Source organism: Strix uralensis, chromosome 9 (assembly GCF_047716275.1).
Source record: "Strix uralensis isolate ZFMK-TIS-50842 chromosome 9, bStrUra1, whole genome shotgun sequence".
Taxonomy (NCBI): domain Eukaryota; kingdom Metazoa; phylum Chordata; class Aves; order Strigiformes; family Strigidae; genus Strix; species Strix uralensis.
In genome coordinates, this window is record NC_133980.1 from 5,955,997 (window position 1) to 5,971,530 (window position 15,534).

General features: G+C 43.8%; 1 protein-coding gene and 1 non-coding gene across 6 annotated transcripts; both read left to right on the forward strand.

The window, feature by feature from the left end:
• The first annotated feature begins 1,288 nt into the window (after window positions 1-1,288).
• On the forward strand, window positions 1,289-1,361 carry TRNAV-AAC (transfer RNA valine (anticodon AAC)). Its single transcript has one exon. It is a non-coding gene; the product is annotated as a tRNA-Val (tRNA).
• Window positions 1,362-1,887: 526 nt separating this feature from the next.
• MYNN (myoneurin) lies at window positions 1,888-15,231 on the forward strand. 5 transcript variants are annotated; one of them, XR_012630105.1, is made up of 10 exons: window positions 1,888-1,949; window positions 2,644-2,942; window positions 4,859-5,661; window positions 7,483-7,642; window positions 8,353-8,531; window positions 8,809-8,892; window positions 9,363-9,449; window positions 11,173-14,133; window positions 14,214-14,340; window positions 15,014-15,231. XR_012630105.1 is itself a non-coding variant. In XM_074878473.1 (8 exons), exons 2-8 carry the CDS (start codon window positions 2,677-2,679, stop codon window positions 11,439-11,441), a joined length of 1,848 nt encoding a protein of 615 aa, XP_074734574.1. In that variant the 5' UTR covers window positions 1,888-1,949; window positions 2,644-2,676; the 3' UTR covers window positions 11,442-15,231. The 5 variants fall into 5 exon arrangements, 3 of the variants coding, with proteins under 3 accessions (XP_074734574.1, XP_074734576.1, XP_074734577.1); XR_012630104.1 differs by having other exon boundaries at window positions 11,173-14,340; XM_074878473.1 differs by having other exon boundaries at window positions 11,173-15,231.
• The last annotated feature ends 303 nt before the right edge of the window (window positions 15,232-15,534 follow it).

Consider the following 15,534-nt stretch of genomic DNA (forward strand, 5'->3'; position numbering starts at 1 on the left):
AAGATCTCTGTCCTCTCATTTTCCTGGGCTTTTCAGCTCCTTTTGCTGGAATCTTTCTCCTTGTCCATGCTTCGTTCCCCACAAAGCCATCCTTCCAGTCTCTCTAACCACAGCAGGAGGTAGGCTTGGCATTGTATGCAACAGTGTTTCAGAATGACACTCTGGTGTGAAATATTAACCGAGGGCACGGCTTTTTATTTACAGATATGCTGAAAATCAGTTAGAGCAGTGGTTCTCAACCTGTGGTCCACAGACCCCCGGGGGGACACGATGTTGTCACAGGGGTCTGTGAAGGCTTAAAGCAGGGGTGGAGAATGTCTAGCCCGGAAACATTTGGTCTGGCCTGCGGCAAGTGCTGCACCTCCTTCTCCCACAGCCCCCTCCCCTCAATGCTCCTCTCATACTCAAGCCCCCCCCTCCACCCCTGCCCTGACACAATAGTATATTCGGTGCTAGTATGGTTGGTGGGACCTACTTTAACTAAGCAGTTTTTCTCTTGAAGACATTTTCTTAACTCAGCAGCCCTCTTTAGGGCCACCACAGGGCTGAAGTCTGTTCCTCTACACGGTGGCCCTGGACAAAAATATATAGTGACTGAACACAGACAAACAAGGGGGAAGGTGAGAAAAATTGTAAAAACTTTTAATCAAATTTTAATGTAAAAATTGGCATCAAATTCGGAATTAGCACAGTAAAATACCATAAAACAGGCCATTTGAGCAAGAAGAGTGTTGATGCTATTATTTTAAATTCATATGGAATCATTGCAATAAAGATATTGTAATAGGAGTGTGTGCATTAACAGATTAACTTGTTTCCCCTTCTCTCCAAATTTGAAGACCCTTCATGAGAAAATTGAAGTAAATAGTTGTTGCAGTCTAGTGCTTTAAGTTTTGGTGGTCTGCGGCCACAAAAGGTATTTAAAGGGGGTCCGTGGTGAAGGAAAGGTTGAGAACTCCTGAGTTAAGAATATTTTAGGGAAGATCACGACCTTAAAGCTGCCCGTTCACAGCAGTGCTGTTATTCCCGGCGTGGGGGGAGAAGGGGCAGTCGGTGACACCCCTGGAGCACCCCGCAGCTCGGGGGTGACCTGCTGGCGGGCGCCTCGGGGGGTGTTTGGGGAACTGCCAGCACGGACAGGCCGTGCGCCTCTTGGGGTGCAGGTCCCTGGGGAAGCCCGGGGGCTCCGGGCACGGCCGGGACCGAGGACTGAGCCCAGGGAGGGGTGGGGGTGTCGCGGGGGCTGGACGCCATTACAGGGACCGCTGGGAAAACCTTAGCAAGCGGCGTTTCCGTAGTGTAGTGGTTATCACGTTCGCCTAACACGCGAAAGGTCCCCGGTTCGAAACCGGGCGGAAACACCAGCCACGGTGGCTTTTTTTTCCTTCATCACTCTTGAAAATACCAGACCCGCTCCCTCCTGAGCTGCAAACCGGCAGCGGCGCATTTCTAAACTTTTACAAGCACCTTTACCTGAGTGCTTTTTAACCGAAAGCACCGGCACGGCGAAACTCCCCCGCGCTGCTGCTGCATTAACGGTAACACGTACATGAAACCCCACGGATTTACCGGTGCAGGGCGAGGGGCCGCGCCCCGGGAGCGGAGTTAATTAGATGTCACCCGGCGTCACGGCCCTCGGGGAACACCGGGCCCCGCCGGGCGCGACTACGCCTCCCGGCATGCACAGCGCCCCGCCGCATGATGGGAGCTGCAGTCCGCGCCTCCCCGACCCTCCCGGGTAAGCCGTTCGCAGACCGGCCCCGCCCGTTCCCCTCAGCGGGTCGGGTCGCGGCCCCGTCCCCGCTTCCCGCCGGTGCCACCGCTGCCCCTCAGCCCCGAGCCGCCCTCGGGAGCGCGACACCGGAAGTGGCATCCCGGAAGCGGCGCGCGTGGCGTCATCAGAACATGGCGGCCTGAGGCAGAAGCGCTCCGTCGCTTCCCCTCCGCAGGTGCGTGGGGCGCAACCGCCCTCCCGCCGGCTCGGGGGCGGCTCCGTCGGCGCCGCTGCGGCCCTTTGGGCGGGCGGGCAGCGCCGGGGGCACGGCCGGTGCCCGGTGAGCCGGGCGCGGGGGACACGGGGGTGGCGGGGCCGGGCCCGGGCCGCGACGGGGGAGGGCGCTGCGGGCTCCGTCCCGTCCAGCGGCGGGGCCGGGCCGGGGAGGGCGCCGCGGCTGCTGGGGCTCGCCGGCACCCCTGGGCCCCGGTGACCGCTGGGGACCCCCCGCAACCGGGGTCTGCTGGTCCCTGGGGCGGGGAGCGGGGCTGAGCCCCGGGGAGCGGCTGCCCCCGCCGCAGGGACCTCGGGTGGCTCATTTCTGCAAAGTGCTCCTCGGAGCCCGGTTTTGACGTGACAGCTCGTCAGCTTAGTGAGGCTAATCCTCTGATCGGGTGGGGGAGCGTACACGTCTCTGCCCTTTCCCCCCCGTTCTGTCTTTAAAATTAGCAGCCCCCCAAGTTAAGAAGGATCCACCCGTCTTGCTGTACCTCGTACAAAAGCGCTACAGCACAAACCGTCCCGCAGTGATCACGAGTGGATTCGAACACTGACTCTTTTGTAATCGTTAACTTACGCTGTTAAGGGGAAAACAAAGTTAAATCTTGCATGTAAATCTTTTTTTTTTTTTTTTTTTTTTGCTTTCCCAGATCAGAACAAAGAGGCTGCAGCTCGTTATCAAAATGCAGTATTCCCATCACTGTGAGCACCTTTTAGAGAGACTGAACAAGCAGCGAGAAGCCGGCTTTCTTTGTGACTGCACTGTTGTTATCGGTGAATTCCAGTTCAAAGCGCACAGAAATGTGCTTGCCTCCTTCAGCGAGTACTTTGGTGCATTTTACAGAGATACATCTGACAATAATGTGGTTTTGGATCAGACTCAAGTAAAAGCTGATGGATTCCAAAAACTCCTGGAATTTATTTATACGGGAAACTTAAACCTTGACAGGTAACATACGCTATTAAAGGGGGAAAGAGAATAGGGAAATAAACTTCGTGTTAAAGCAGTACTGGATTTTTTTGATCTTTGTAATAGTAATGGATATGATACATATTAGCAAGTTGAAGCTCATCTGTTTGTATGTTTTAAAATACCATGTGACATGCGAGTGCCGAAAGAAAGGTATGTTTTCTGATACTTCACTGATTGATAGTTTCAGTCTCCCAGTCTTTCTGGATCAGAAGGGATTAAACATCTTGCGTGATTACCAGGAGAGGGAAAGATAAGTATTATTTCTGAAGTTGGATTATAGGAGTCTGGTTTTGCAGAGAACACACAGAAGCTGTGTATGTGGTAGAGACTGAAGTCTGAGGAATGGATGAGGATAGGCACGATTTAAAAAAAATTGCATTTGCTAGAATTCGCGTGATCTGTTACGTAACATTGTATATTATAGTGCCCAAAAGGAGTCACAGGAAGAGTGTTTTCCCCACTTACTGTATTGATTTTCTGCCCATTGTGTTGCTTCACGTACAGGGAGGATTCTTTGCAGTGCTTTTCTTTTGGCAAAAGAAAGAGATTATCCCTCATGAGGGAAGTGTGATGACTTAGAAGTGTGTGGTCCAGGATTTCTACTCCTTTCTCAATGTCTGGTGTCAACTGCAAGTTTAAAAAAACCTTTGTTTCTACTGAAGTCTGAAAACTCATACTCCATAATTTAAGTTCAGAGATGCAGGGTGTTGGCTTTTTTTAAGTTAGCTACAAGGATTAACAGCAGTAGGGCAGTGTACACAGCTACGTGGTGAAATTAGTGATTGATGCTTTGCAAATTACGCATGAGCAGAAGCGTGCAGCGTTCTTGGCATCTGTCTGGGACTGCAGGAGGAGAGTTTCTGGATTCATGATGAGCAGTTGAGATCTCTGAAGGGAGGTGAATGTACTGTTTTCACCCGGGAAGAACTACCTGACTAAAGATGACACCTGTGGGTCTGCCCCTGCGTGCCTGACATCTTGTACCGTATCCCTGTAGGTGACTGCTTCAACTGTCTGCAAATTCTGTTGTCTTTTGTCATGGTGGGTGCCTGGGTGACACCAGGAGGGTGTACTTTGAACTCGGTGCTAGTATAATACAAGTTATTAAAATAGCTGTATTCCCATACAGAGAGTAATTGTGACTAGTTACTTATGGCTTCATTACATTTACTGTGTAAGAGGTTGTTAGAGGTATGCTGTTTACCATTAATCTCTCTTTAATGTGCTGTAAACCCACAAATGCCTTGATGGTATGTGTTGCTACCTTTTCCAGATCAGTCTTTTCTAAACCATCGAGGCTTGTTTTGCAGGAACTGAAAAACAGAGCGTAGTACTTTAAATGAGGACTTCCTTGGTGTTAATGTTGTCTGTGCACAGCTGATACGGAATTAAGACTGTTTGCAAATCGTTTTATAAAACAAGATTAATACCCGCCTCACAGAAGTGCTGAGGTGAATGCGCTGCTTGAGAGTTACTTAAGACTTTTCCCAGAAGGATTATAGAATGGTAACTTAGGCATTTTATTCTCCAGTGTTTTACCCCTTCGTGCTGTGATTTCTGAGCTTTTTGGACCTATAACCCCACGTCTAGCCTCGTAACCTCACAACTGGACTTTTAACATACAATTGTACGGAAGGCATGTGACTGAAAATAGTTCTGTGGATCTGCAGACCCCACTAGACATGGGCCGTCAGTTTGGGTGTCATTGTTGTACTACTGTCTTGGGGCACTACCGCACTAAGAGATTAGATCTTGCTGTATGTGTTCTCAAAGTTACATTTTCTGACAGTGTAACTTCTGTGTAGCTCTGCTGTCTGTATTTCATACAGATGGTACAGAACAGATGTTTGCTTTGTCCAGAATATTGTCACCCAAGTCTTGTTTTCTTGCAGCTGGAATGTTAAAGAAATTCACCAGGCTGCTGACTATCTCAAAGTGGAAGAAGTGGTCACTAAATGCAAAATCAAGATGGAAGACTTTGCTTTTATTGCTAATCCATCTTCCACAGAGACATCTAGTATCACTGGAAATGTTGAAATGAATCAGCAGACTTGCCTTCTGACTCTCCGAGATTACAGTAATCGGGAGAAAGCAGACGCTGCTCCTGCAGAGTTGGTTCAACCACAAGCGAAGAAAGCAGCTTTAGAAAAGAAATCTCCTCAAACCAAAAAGCGAAAGAAGAATTTCAGCTCCCCCAAAAGCATACAGAATAAATCCATACAATATCAGAGCAATGTGACCGAGAACGCATCCATTGAACTGTTTTTAGATGCAAATAAGCTGGCCACCCAGATCACGGAACAGGCCGCCCAAGGCAGCGATAACTCTGAGCTACAGCTGGCGTCCGTGGTGGAAAGCGAAACACTGGCAGCGCAGGATATCCTAGTCCAGACTATTGCTGCGAAACAGAAACGGGGAAAGCCTCAGCAAAGCTGCGCGCTGAAGGAGCACTGCATGTCCAACATAGCCAGTGAGAAGAACGCCTACCAGCTGGAAAGCACAGGGGAGGAACTTGACCAGAAGTACTCCAAGGCTAAGCCGGTGTGCAACACCTGTGGGAAAGTCTTTTCAGAAGCCAGTAGCCTCCGTCGACACATGAGAATACACAAAGGAGTGAAACCCTACGTGTGTCAGCTCTGCGGGAAGGCGTTCACCCAGTGCAATCAGTTGAAAACACATGTAAGGACTCACACAGGTAAGCCACTGGCCTTGTCTTCATGGGCTGTGGAGACCTGGAGTCACAGCCTGTGAATACAGGATTGAAAAGATCTTTGCATTCCAACTTCTTCCTCTAGAAATTTTGTCTGCTGCTGGTACGCGTACAGGGATAGTACCTATCTCCTGGTAGCATGAAATGTTTCAGCATTTTTCTGTACAAAATCATAATTTCTACTTTAAATAGCTAGAGAGGACTTCAGTAGTCAGAGGATTTCTGGAAAGACTCAGAAGAGCTGGCTGCCCTTTAACTCTGTAGAGTGACAGAGTGCCAGAAACAATTGCCAGTAGAGCATGAAAAACTCACTGTACTTGATACCAGAATTTCTATTGCTTTTTTTAAAAATCTTAATACATGTTTGATAACAAAAGTGGGGGAAGAAGCAATCTTGTGACAACTAGGTAACTTCTCCCGTAGGGTCTTCAAAAAGGCAGGGAAGATGGCTGAATTACTACGGCATTTGGGATTCTATTTAGCAAAACATGCAGCTGAGATGTGTCATGGTGTTATCTCTGCATTCAACAACATTACCAGAAGTCTGTGTTCTATCAAGAGCTGCTGAACAAAGCATCAAAGAGAAATCAATTACAAACACTTAAACGTTAAGACATATGGGAGGAGTACTGTGCTTGTCTTTTCGTACGTTCTTCCCTAGAGATGGAACACTTGATGCCAGGTCAGCTCGTTCTTCAGGGTGATCTGGGAGAGCTGCTCTTCTGCTGTTGCCTTTGCTGCTGTACTTAGCCCAGCCAGCAGCAGAAGGACCTGGTTGATGTAGTTTTCTTCCTTTTGTGGCTGGCATTTGGATTTCTGAAGTAACAGTGAATCAGATAAAAAATTGTTTAGTTTTGCTCTTTTTCCCCTTTGGAAAGCTCTGAGCAGAGGCCAGCAGTGGAGCTCTTTCCAGGGAGCTGTGAAGGTGTAAAGAGGTGAAGTAGGAGGTGTTGAGGTACAGCTGCAGGAGAACACTTCGCTCTTTATGTAACCAAGGGAGAGGATTTCCCGGGTTGTCAGCCACTGACTAACCAGAGCTTCGTGGGCGAGATGGAGCTCGTGAGCAGTGTTCAGGGACAGTTTGCTGGTAGGAACATCAGCTGCACTTTCTACTTTTGAGGGTATTGTACTGGGAATTTTTGCATGAGTAGGTAGGGAATTTCACAGTGTTGGTTGCTAGATGGCAGATTAGATGTCTAATACTTTTGAGTTTGAAGTTTCTATGTACCCGGTGTATGTAAGAATTGTTGAGTTCTTGGTTTGGTTGTGCACTGTCATAGAAATGCAGAGGTAGGCTCTTTTATACGGTCATCAAAGACTGCAGCATTGCACGATCCATTACGCGAGAATGTTGACCACTAAGAGAACGTGAATAACCAGAGAATTACCTGAAGCATTCTACAGCAGATGCTAACGAGAAATTAGTGAGCACTAGGCTGCATTGAAGACGTGTTGGTGTCTAAAAAAGCAGATGATTTACTGGTTGTTCATCTTGAATATTCAGAATCATGAATAGACATAAGCAGCAAAAAGTCTGAAAATGTAGTAGTAGCATTCTTAAAATAATTTGGGGAAACAGTCCTATTAAATATTATTACCTTTTTTCCCCAAAAGTTAATGTGTTAAAAAATAGTCTGTTATCTGCTGTGTTCCTGACACGTTCCACTTCAGCGGCCTGATTATGGGATGTTCCAAGATCTTATTTGTAAGAAGCATTAGAATAGACACCTGAGCTTTGGTCAGGTAATGGATTGGAAAGCTTTCTTACACAAGGGCAGAGAGCACAAGGGTTTTATTTTTCACTAGGGGAGAAGCCATACAAATGTGAACTATGCGACAAAGGCTTTGCTCAGAAGTGCCAGTTAGTGTTCCACAGTCGGATGCATCACGGAGAAGAGAAACCATACAAGTGTGATGTCTGCAACCTACAGTTTGCAACTTCAAGCAATCTGAAGATTCATGCCAGGTAGGCAAAAGCGAGATCCTGCAAATGCTTAGCCACGTGTATAAACAGAATAATTCACTCCAGTGGGAGCAAGAGTCACACATTCACGTAATTTGGTCATTTCTACTCCTTTTCTCTTGAGTCTTCTCTCGCGCTGCATAACGGAATAATGACATCTATGTACTTGCTTGTTAGGGAAGTGATTTGTGATTTATGAATCTTGCAGCCTACACACTGGTATCCTTATGGCAGTGGTGTGGGTTTTGTTTCAAACTGCTTGTAGCACCGAAGAGGAGAGAATTCCTTGGTGGGAAGTGAAACAGAACAGCTCTCACTGTTCACTGCTATCTGCATGGGGCTTTTGCATTTTTGGCAGAAGCAGGAATTATACTCCCTTGTTAGGAATCATCATTTTATCTTTCAGTACACGGTAATGCAAAACGCGCTGAGTTCTCCCGCTGTGTGTTACACGTGCAGGGCCTGTAGTTCTGCCGTTGAAATCACAGATGTGCTGATTCCCAGAGTCAACAGACAGTGAATTTCACTCCGTGAGAAACTGCTAACTCAAACCCAAACTCGTAGTTGTTACCTTTTTTGGGGGTCTTTTTTGGTTCACAGAACATTAGCCCAGGGAACTTTGGGGATAAAGTACTAACTGAGGAAAGTTACTTAATTGTGGGTGTCGCATCCCTCTTGGCCGGGAGGTCACTGATGTCTGTGTTGGTTGGCAGGAAGCACAGCGGGGAGAAGCCCTACGTCTGTGATCGCTGCGGCCAGCGGTTCGCTCAGGCCAGCACGCTCACCTACCACGTGCGTCGCCACACGGGGGAGAAGCCTTACGTGTGTGACAGCTGTGGAAAAGCCTTCGCCGTCTCCAGTTCTCTCATCACCCATTCCCGAAAACATACAGGTGAGGGGAGACAGAGCCCTGCGGGACCGAAGGGGCCCTGCGCGGGAGGACTGGCTGCCTGCAGAGGGGTTGGGGATGGGTAGTGACCCAGCAATCTGTAGATCAGGAGTTACCTCTGGAGTTGTCATCCAGCTCCTTTCTCGTGTTTTTTTCCCTTTGACTCCAGTTCAAGGAGCTCTTTCTCCCATTGGACATCACCTCTGTTTCATTTTGATTTGTTCTTTATGTGTATTCTGGTTTATACATTGAAATAACAAATTCCTTGTGTTTCCTTTAGGAGAGAAGCCATATATCTGTGGCATTTGTGAGAAGAGTTTTATTTCCTCTGGAGAGCTCAATAAACATTTTCGGTCCCATACAGGTCAGTTTCCAGGCAGGCCACTTCCTGCACTATAAATAATATTTTACCTTTAGCCTTTTGCCTTTAAAATACACTGTATTGTGCTGTACTTGAAAGTAGCAGTTTCTTAATTTATGTAACTCTGTGTTAACAGAGATGTATGATGTATCAGAGACGTAATTTATGTATCTCTGTGTTAACAAATTTAAAGAAAACATTTGTGAATTTTTTTTAATTGTCTTTTTCAGACCAGTATGTAACAGTATGAGTGTTGATGTATAATCATGGCTTTGCTTCTCATTTTGTTTTTTTTTTTTTCCTTTTGTTTTAATCTATTATTCTGGAAACAATTTTATTCTGAATACAGACCAAATAACAGAGTTACAAAGTTGTATTTTAAAATACAACATTGAAATCCATTATCCTACATCTCTAACTGTGTTTTCTTTCAATTTCAAGATTGTTCTAACTGCCAAACCAATTCTTTTCAGGTGAAAGACCATTTATATGTGAAATGTGTGGAAATTCTTACACAGATATAAAAAATCTTAAGAAGCACAAAACGAAAGTTCACACAGGTGAGTTCCTTGTGCAAAGAAAGGTTAAGAAGCTACATCAACTGTTTTGTCTTCAGTGCTGAATAACGTTTTTTTTTTGGCTTATCCAGGCCTAAAATTAGGAAATATAAGATTTTTGGATAGTAGCTCTCTTTAGAGCCAAAAGCATCTGCTTTAGAAGTATCCAAGCCTCTTAAAGCATAAAGTACATGCTTTAAAGTAGATTCCAGACAAATTTTCAAGCATTTGCATTGCTATAGCAAACACATGTTGAGCAACATAGAAGTGGATTGCTGCTGACAAGAATTTCTGTATGTGAATATTTACTTTCTTGTCCTAGTAACTTGTGAGGGCTTCCCACGTGAAGGCACAGTCTGGATTGTAGGAAGTCTCTTACCTCTTCTGAGCGTGTCAAAGGAGTAGGTCTTTATGTGGGTAGTAACTGAGGTGAATGAGGCATACTGGTTACAAGGATTACTTTACATCTTGAAAGCACTTTTAATGTAACTGGAAGATTTTTATATATGCAATGTTAATCCAAGTCTGAGCTAGATTAGCAAACACACAAGATCAGACAGCTGGAAAAATGTTCCCAGCTGTGAATACTGCTCTAAAAATACTTCTCAAATGCTTTCAATTCCTCTTCTAGATATCAGATTTTGATTAGGAAGAAATTTGACATAGATTACTTACCTATGGTGCAAAGCAGAGAGATGTTCAGGTAGCCAGCCTCTTTCCACAGTGGTTCCAAACGCCTCCTTATTTGTCCATCCTTAAGTGTATTAACCATAATTCCTCTGTCATATGGAAAAAGAAATAATAGATGTCTGTGCAGGTCTGGAGTAGGAGGGAGAGGGTGAGAAAGCAAGTGTCATATGCAGAGGCAGATTTGAATGTCAGAAGCTTGAGAAGCCCCGTTTAGGGAGGCCCCGGTGCAGCGGGAAGCCAGGACGAGGTGAGAGCAGCAGTGAGCGTGGAGAGGGCCCGGCAGAGGCTGAGGGGGAGAGCTGGGAGAGCTGCCAGGGCCGGTCTGCTCTCGTGGGGAGACAGAAGGCAGTCAGGAGAGCTTCAGCACTGAAATGACAGGCTTTGGAGCACACTTTGATAGAGGAAGGGTCAGATACCTGATGTGGCTTGACCAGAAAGCCGCCCGAGAGCAGCGACAGACTGCATTCAAACAGCAGGGCAGTGAGGAGTCCGTTAGCAGTGGTTTCAGTAAAGAATAGAAAAGCATTTCTCAAGTGATTGGATAAAAACTGTAATGACTCTGGCTGGAATGGACTTAACAAATGTTTTCTTCCAGTTTTTGGATAAATGATACATTGTAGATTGCTGTCTCAATTAAAAGAGGATGCTTGGACGTGGCTGTGGTTCTTAAGATTTCCTGGGGTGGAAAATCTCAAGGAAACCTTCATAACTGTATTTTTCCAAAGCTCCTTCGTTCACTGTGATGTTAAGGATTTATAATGTTCCATACCATGTCACGTAGAGATCAAGTTGGAATGCAGCATCCATCCAGTTGTCAGGCTACAGGCAGCAGGGGATGTGACTCTCGGTGCGTAGGCTGCATTTACAGCTCGTTCTGGCTTGGCGGCACATGGGAGCCACTGATAGCCCAGCTGCCCCAGCAGCCTTTGGTACACCAAGTGTTTGTTTTGACAGCCATTTGAAAGAGAATTTGCAGAATTTGCGCAGGAGCTTTTGAACATTTTTTTTATTATTTTTTTTTTTTCCCCCCCACCAGGATCTGAAACTCCCCCTGATTCTAATGCACTTGATAATTCTTTCAATGAACAAGAATCCATTCAGAGTCAGAAAAGTCCTTTATCGGAGTCCATAGATGTGAAACCCTCCGAGATGTCTTTAGCACTTCCTCTTTCCATTGGGACTGAAGACCATCAGATGCTGCTTCCCGTGACGGGTGGTCAGTCTCCTTCCTCAGAAACATTACTAAGATCTGCCGTGACTGGATATTCAGAACCTCAGTTTATTTTCTTGCAGCAGTTATACTGACACTGCAGTGTAGAGCCATTGAGGTAATTTGGTAGCAGACGTTTGGTAAGGTGAACATAAGCAGTCAAGCAGTCACACTTTTTGAATTGGACTTGTTCTTTTTTTTTTTTCCTCTTTGTAAAGACACTTGTAAAGCATTTCCATTGTGCAGTGCTGTCTTTCAGTTTTTGAATCATGCTAATCTACAATCAGATTTCTATTTGCAATTAACACTGATTTCCAGGAGACGATTCCTTTCCAGCAACACCTGCCTTAAGAATTCTCTGTTAAATATGTTCATGTGTTTTGGAGATCTCCTCCCGTGTTCCTGCTGATCTGATGTGTCACAATGTCATCTGAGAGCAGACATTTTAAGCCATAGTTGATAATTTATTAACGCAGGGGTATAAGTGGAAAAATCATGATTTGAATGTCCTAACAAGCTCATACTCCTGCATTCCAAGGTGATACCGTGGTACATGATGGAAGGTAGGGCAGTGCTCTGGTGAGGTCTTGCAAAGAATTCCTGCTGTCTGCCAGAAGCAGCCGTCTTCAGTTGGAGTCTGACCAGAGGGAAAGAAAGTTTTGTGTATTTTTTCCTGACAAGGCAAGTAAAGGAGAGTTAAGTTTTTTTCTGTAGTGTGGTAAGTCAGAGGGTTCTAATGGCATAGATACTACTGGGTATTCTTTCCAACAAGTCACTTTTTTTTAAAGTGAATCCAGCATTGTCGTATCTCGTCCCAGACTTATTTTTCACATCCCTAAAATGTTCTGGTTTTGATACAAACAGCAACATTTGCTCAAAAGGAGAGCTGCAACATGCATGTTGTAGATGAGATGAAAAGATGCCTTGACTTAATTGTGAGGAATGGATCACGGCTTCATAATTTTTTACAGTAGTGCTTCTTGTGCTAAACAGTAGGTACAAAAAAGGAAATAAATCCCGCCCTTCACTGTGAAAATAATAACTGAACGCTGCATGAGGGGGCGTTAAGGAAGAATACAACAGAGCAGATTGATACTCTTGGCAAGGTTTAGTTAGAGTATGACTGATTTGTTTTAAGTGAAATATTAAGTATCACTTTACCTCTCATACTACTTGTCCACAGTAACTGCACAAAACTGGTATCTAGCAAGACCCATGTAAAGGTATGTTTTATTACTAGAAATGTATACATTTTTAAAAAGCGACATTTTTAGTGTCTGAGTAGGGTCATTAATTAAAGACTGGTTGACAATAGGAGTACTTTTATACTCCATTTTGCCAGTTTGTGCCATTAACATAATGTAAGCATTATTTAAGTAATCATCAAATAGTAAGGAAACAGAATACTGTACCAACAATGCATTTAAAGATATTATTTGTTGGTTATTTACTTGGTGCTAGTGTTTTATTTCCACTGATGCCTTGTGTCCAGACACTGATAAATAGAAGAGCATAGGAGATACCTCTAAGCTGATTCTGTTCTACATGGAGTAATAATTAATCTGCACCTTAATTAAACAGACTTGTGAAAAATTTCTTGGAAGATTTCATTTAAATATTCTGCAAATGGTCCCTCAGCATGACTATGGATTTATTTTTTTCTTCTTCTTCTTACATGTTTGTACTTGTAAAGTAATAGCCCTTTCGCTGCTTTGTGTTGATCATCTTAGTATGTGGCGTGTTTCAAACTGCTGCTTGATCATATTTTATGCTTTAATATATGGCAGATTTGCTGATAAAGTCTACCACGGGCAGCAAGGAGTACAGCCACGTTCACCGGGAACATTCTTAATGCAGGCATCTCTAACTCTGTCCACTGGAACTAATTATTGCCACCCCTGCCTGACCTTTAATTTCTTCCCTTATCTGTACACAACATTTATGAACAGCTGATCTCCTTCATAACGCTGGCAAAGGACAATGGATTAAGTTCTCTGTTGTTTTTTTTTCTGTTTGTTTGGCACTTCCCCTTTTCCTCCCCTCTTTTCTTTTTTAGCTTCTGTTGTTGATGTAGCACCTGCAGGATTCTTTAGCCTTGCCATTTCAGACTGAAGAACCACAAAGATCAGGATCTTGACTCTGTGTAAAAAAAGCAAACTCTGTGTAGCTTGTCCTAAGGTTCCTCTTTACTTTCTCTCTCTGAAAATAGAGCAGAAGTCTTGGGATAGACTTAGGCTTGGTCATGAATACTGAAAAAGAACAATACCGTACAACTGATAAATTTCATATCTAAACAGCTTTGGAAGATAAACTAATGATATGCTGCTGTTATCTGGGGAAAAGTATCTGAAGATTAACACATCCAGAATAAATGACCACAAGAGAGAACTAGCTCTGGAAAAAAAAAATTTAAAAATTACATTCCTACATAGAAAATGCATTCCATAACAATGTTTGTTTGGACTGTTTTTATATTTCTAAAATTATAGCTTATTACTGTATTCTTAGATTTCAGACTTTTTTAAAAAATACAGTGCTTAGATTTATACAGGATTTGTTTAGATACTTATAACAGTAACACTTGCTTTATTAGTCATTTAGTTTTCTTTATAGACAAGAAGATAATCATTATTTTTTACAAGACAACAATTTTAACCTTTCTTAATAGAATACACAGGCTTGTAGTTTTGTCTTGGAGCAATAATTTAGTGACCTGCACTCCTGAGTCCCCATCTGAGAGTCTTGATTTTTATCCTCATCTTTCGTGAAGATATCTCAGCTGCTGAGGTATGATCTCTATGAACTGTATTCATTTACTAGAATATAGATTTTAAATATATATATATATTAAAAAAATATATTTGTAGGTGTGTTCAGGCTGGGTGCTGTAGGACCTGAAGGAGTGGGTCTGTACTGTACCTTTTGCCAATAGATGCATGGAAATCAGCTGCACATCTAATTCCTAGGCTTAAGGATTCTGCGTTCATTTTGGAGGTACAAGTAACAGTATTGATAATTTCTGTAAGGGATTAATATGGAAAAGCACGGAATCTTTTTAGGAGACATCTTCTTGAGACCTACCTGCAAAAGGAAAGTGGGAATTTTAATAATTCCATTAACAGTAATTTAGAGAAAACAACATGATTTGTCACACCGTTGTTTCAGTCAATTTTGCGCTGAAGTCGGTGCAAGTTTTGCCTGAATTACATTATGTGCATCTAGAAATCGCTGAATTGGCTGTTTGGAAATACTTGTGTGAGAATAGCTCCTTGTACGACAGTTACTTCCAAATTTGTGCCTATGTGTGGGCACAAAGCATGACAGCTTTTCTGAAATTGTCTGTTTCAAAAAAATTTTCAAGTATGGACGAGTCCCATGTTTAAGCATTTCAGGGCTGTGATCTTAGATAGGCTATCAGTAAGCCTTGCAGGATTAAGTTCAGATAAGGACTAATAACTGATTTTTTGGTTAAGTTATTTTTAAAGTATCTTTCATGTATATACATTTTTTTTCCTCTGTTATTTGTATATACCTCAACTCTCAATTTTATAATCCCCTGGGAAGGGAGGGAGTTGTACATATTTAGCCTGAAGTGTTTTATGTTAGACTTTAATAAACTTGCTTTGTAATTTTCCCTCACCTTGTGTCTCCTGTTTATAACTGCAAGGGGTAGCGACAAAAGGAGGAGGGAAGCAGCGTGACATAACCACCACCACACCCCCTAGCAGAAGAACGCGCGGTAGCCCTTGGCGCAGCTTACTAACACAGCAAGGATTACTACATTTCCTTCTCGGCAGTAAACACACCTGATTTTTCTCATAGAAGAGATTTTTGGATCTGTTCAAACTAAATTAAACAAAAACGTTATTCTAACTACAACCTAGTGTAATGACTCTTAGGTTCATTTTTTGCCGCTTGTTTTGAGGTATTTGGGGTGAGGTTTGAGGGGGGTGTTTGTTTTGGGGTTTTGTTGGTTTTTTTACAGAGCACTCTGAAGATGTAGTTTTTATGCTGAAGTAGATAGTGAATTTATTTCCCAGAAGTTGTATCTTCTTTTTACTAGATTGTTTAATTTTACATAAGGTGGTGTGGTGGCTAGAGCATACAGTGGGACTTAGGGGACCTGTGTTGTACCACGGGCCTGCTGGATCAGGCATTTTCTGTCCCTTTTTAAATTGGGGCAAAAAT

Bases quoted from the DNA above. Each gene is read 5' to 3' on its own strand.
- MYNN (XM_074878473.1), top strand. From the start codon at position 2,677: ATGCAGTATTCCCATCACTGTGAGCACCTTTTAGAGAGACTGAACAAG. The intron at 8,532-8,808 runs GTGAGGGGAGAC...TGTTTCCTTTAG, and splicing joins CCATTCCCGAAAACATACAG to GAGAGAAGCCATATATCTGT. The intron at 8,893-9,362 runs GTCAGTTTCCAG...AATTCTTTTCAG, and splicing joins ACATTTTCGGTCCCATACAG to GTGAAAGACCATTTATATGT.